This window comes from Terrapene carolina, unplaced genomic scaffold, assembly GCF_002925995.2.
Source record: "Terrapene carolina triunguis isolate 2854851 unplaced genomic scaffold, T_m_triunguis-2.0 Scaffold23830, whole genome shotgun sequence".
Lineage (NCBI taxonomy): Eukaryota > Metazoa > Chordata > Testudines > Emydidae > Terrapene > Terrapene triunguis.
Window position 1 is genome coordinate 606 of NW_020688181.1, and position 1,337 is coordinate 1,942.

Sequence of the window (1,337 nt, forward strand, 5' to 3'; positions counted from 1 at the left end):
GTGTATGTGTGTGAATATGTGTATGGCTATGTGAGTGTCTATATCTGCGTGTGTGTATATCTGTTTGTGTGTGTGTCTGTCTGTCTGTGTCTCTGTGTCTGTCTGTCTCTCTGTGTGTTTGTCTGTGTATGTGTCTGTGTGTGTCTATATGTGTGATTGTGTCTGTGTGTGTCTATATGTGTGTGCGCGTGTCTATGTCTGTGTCTATATGTGTGTCTAAGTGTGTGTCTGTCTGTCTATGTGTGTGTATATTTCTGTGTGTATCTGTGTGTGTGTAGATATCTGTGTATGTGTATCTGTGTGTGTGTCTGTCTATGTGTGTGTGTATATACCTGTGTGTGTGTGTATCTGTGTGTGTGTGTATATATCTGTGCGTGTATATGTCTGTGTGGCTGTGTATGTGTGTGCGTGTGTAGGTAGGTAGGTAGGTAGGTAGGTAGGTAGAGGGGGGGGGGAATAGCTCAGTGGTTTAAGCGTTGGCCTGCTAAACCCAGGGTTGTGAGTTCAATCCTTGAGGGGGCCATTTAGGGATCTGGAGCAAAAATCTGTGTGGGGATTAGTCCTGCTTTGAGCAGTGGGTTGGACTAGAACTTCCTGAGGTCCCTTCCAACCCTGATAGTCTATGATTGTATGATATGTGTGTGTGTATGTCTATATATCTGTGTCTGTCTGTGTGTCTATATATATATCTGTATGTATATGTGTGTTCGTATGTATGTGTGTGTGTGTCTGTGTTTGTGTCACTGTGTGTGTGTGTGTCTGCGTGTATATATATATATATATATATATATATATATATGTGTGTGTGTGTGTGTGTGTGTGTGTATATATATATATAAATATATGTATAATGAAAGCTAAGCTTCTCACAATCACCTGACTCCAGGAGCTGGGGCTTAACCCCCACCCACAAAGTAGCATGAAACTCATGATTAAAATCACAAGAGTGGACACAGTGCTGGACACCTCCCCCTAAGAAAAACCCTAAAAACAGAATAAAAGCTGTGTACATTCAGAAATATTTGTACATGATTCATGGAGGGTAGGTCCATCAATGGCTATTAGCCGGGATGGGCATGGATGATGTCCCTAGCCTCTGTTTGCCAGAAGCTGGGAATGGGTGACAGGGGATGGATCACTTGATCATTACCTGTTCTGTTCATTCCCTCTGGGGCACCTGGCATTGGCCACTGTCGGAAGACAGGATACTGGGCTAGATGGACCTTTGCTCTGATCCAGTGTAGCCGTTCTTAGGTTAACATCTGAAGGTCCTGCTGGAATAGAAAGGGGCAGTAATTTTAAAAAGAGAGACAAGATGGGGGAAGTAATATCTTTTA

The 1,337-nt window shown here is 43.0% G+C and overlaps 1 protein-coding gene across 1 annotated transcript in view; it reads left to right on the forward strand.

Moving 5' to 3' along the window:
* Positions 1–814, forward strand: part of LOC113408774 (putative per-hexamer repeat protein 4) — a gene marked incomplete at both ends in the record, with an annotated part of 1,151 nt that extends 337 nt beyond the window's left edge. The window contains one exon of the mRNA XM_026662175.1: positions 740–814. Coding sequence (XP_026517960.1) covers positions 740–814 — 75 coding nt within the window. The remainder of the gene's footprint in view (positions 1–739) is intronic.
* Positions 815–1,337: the final 523 nt, after the last annotated feature.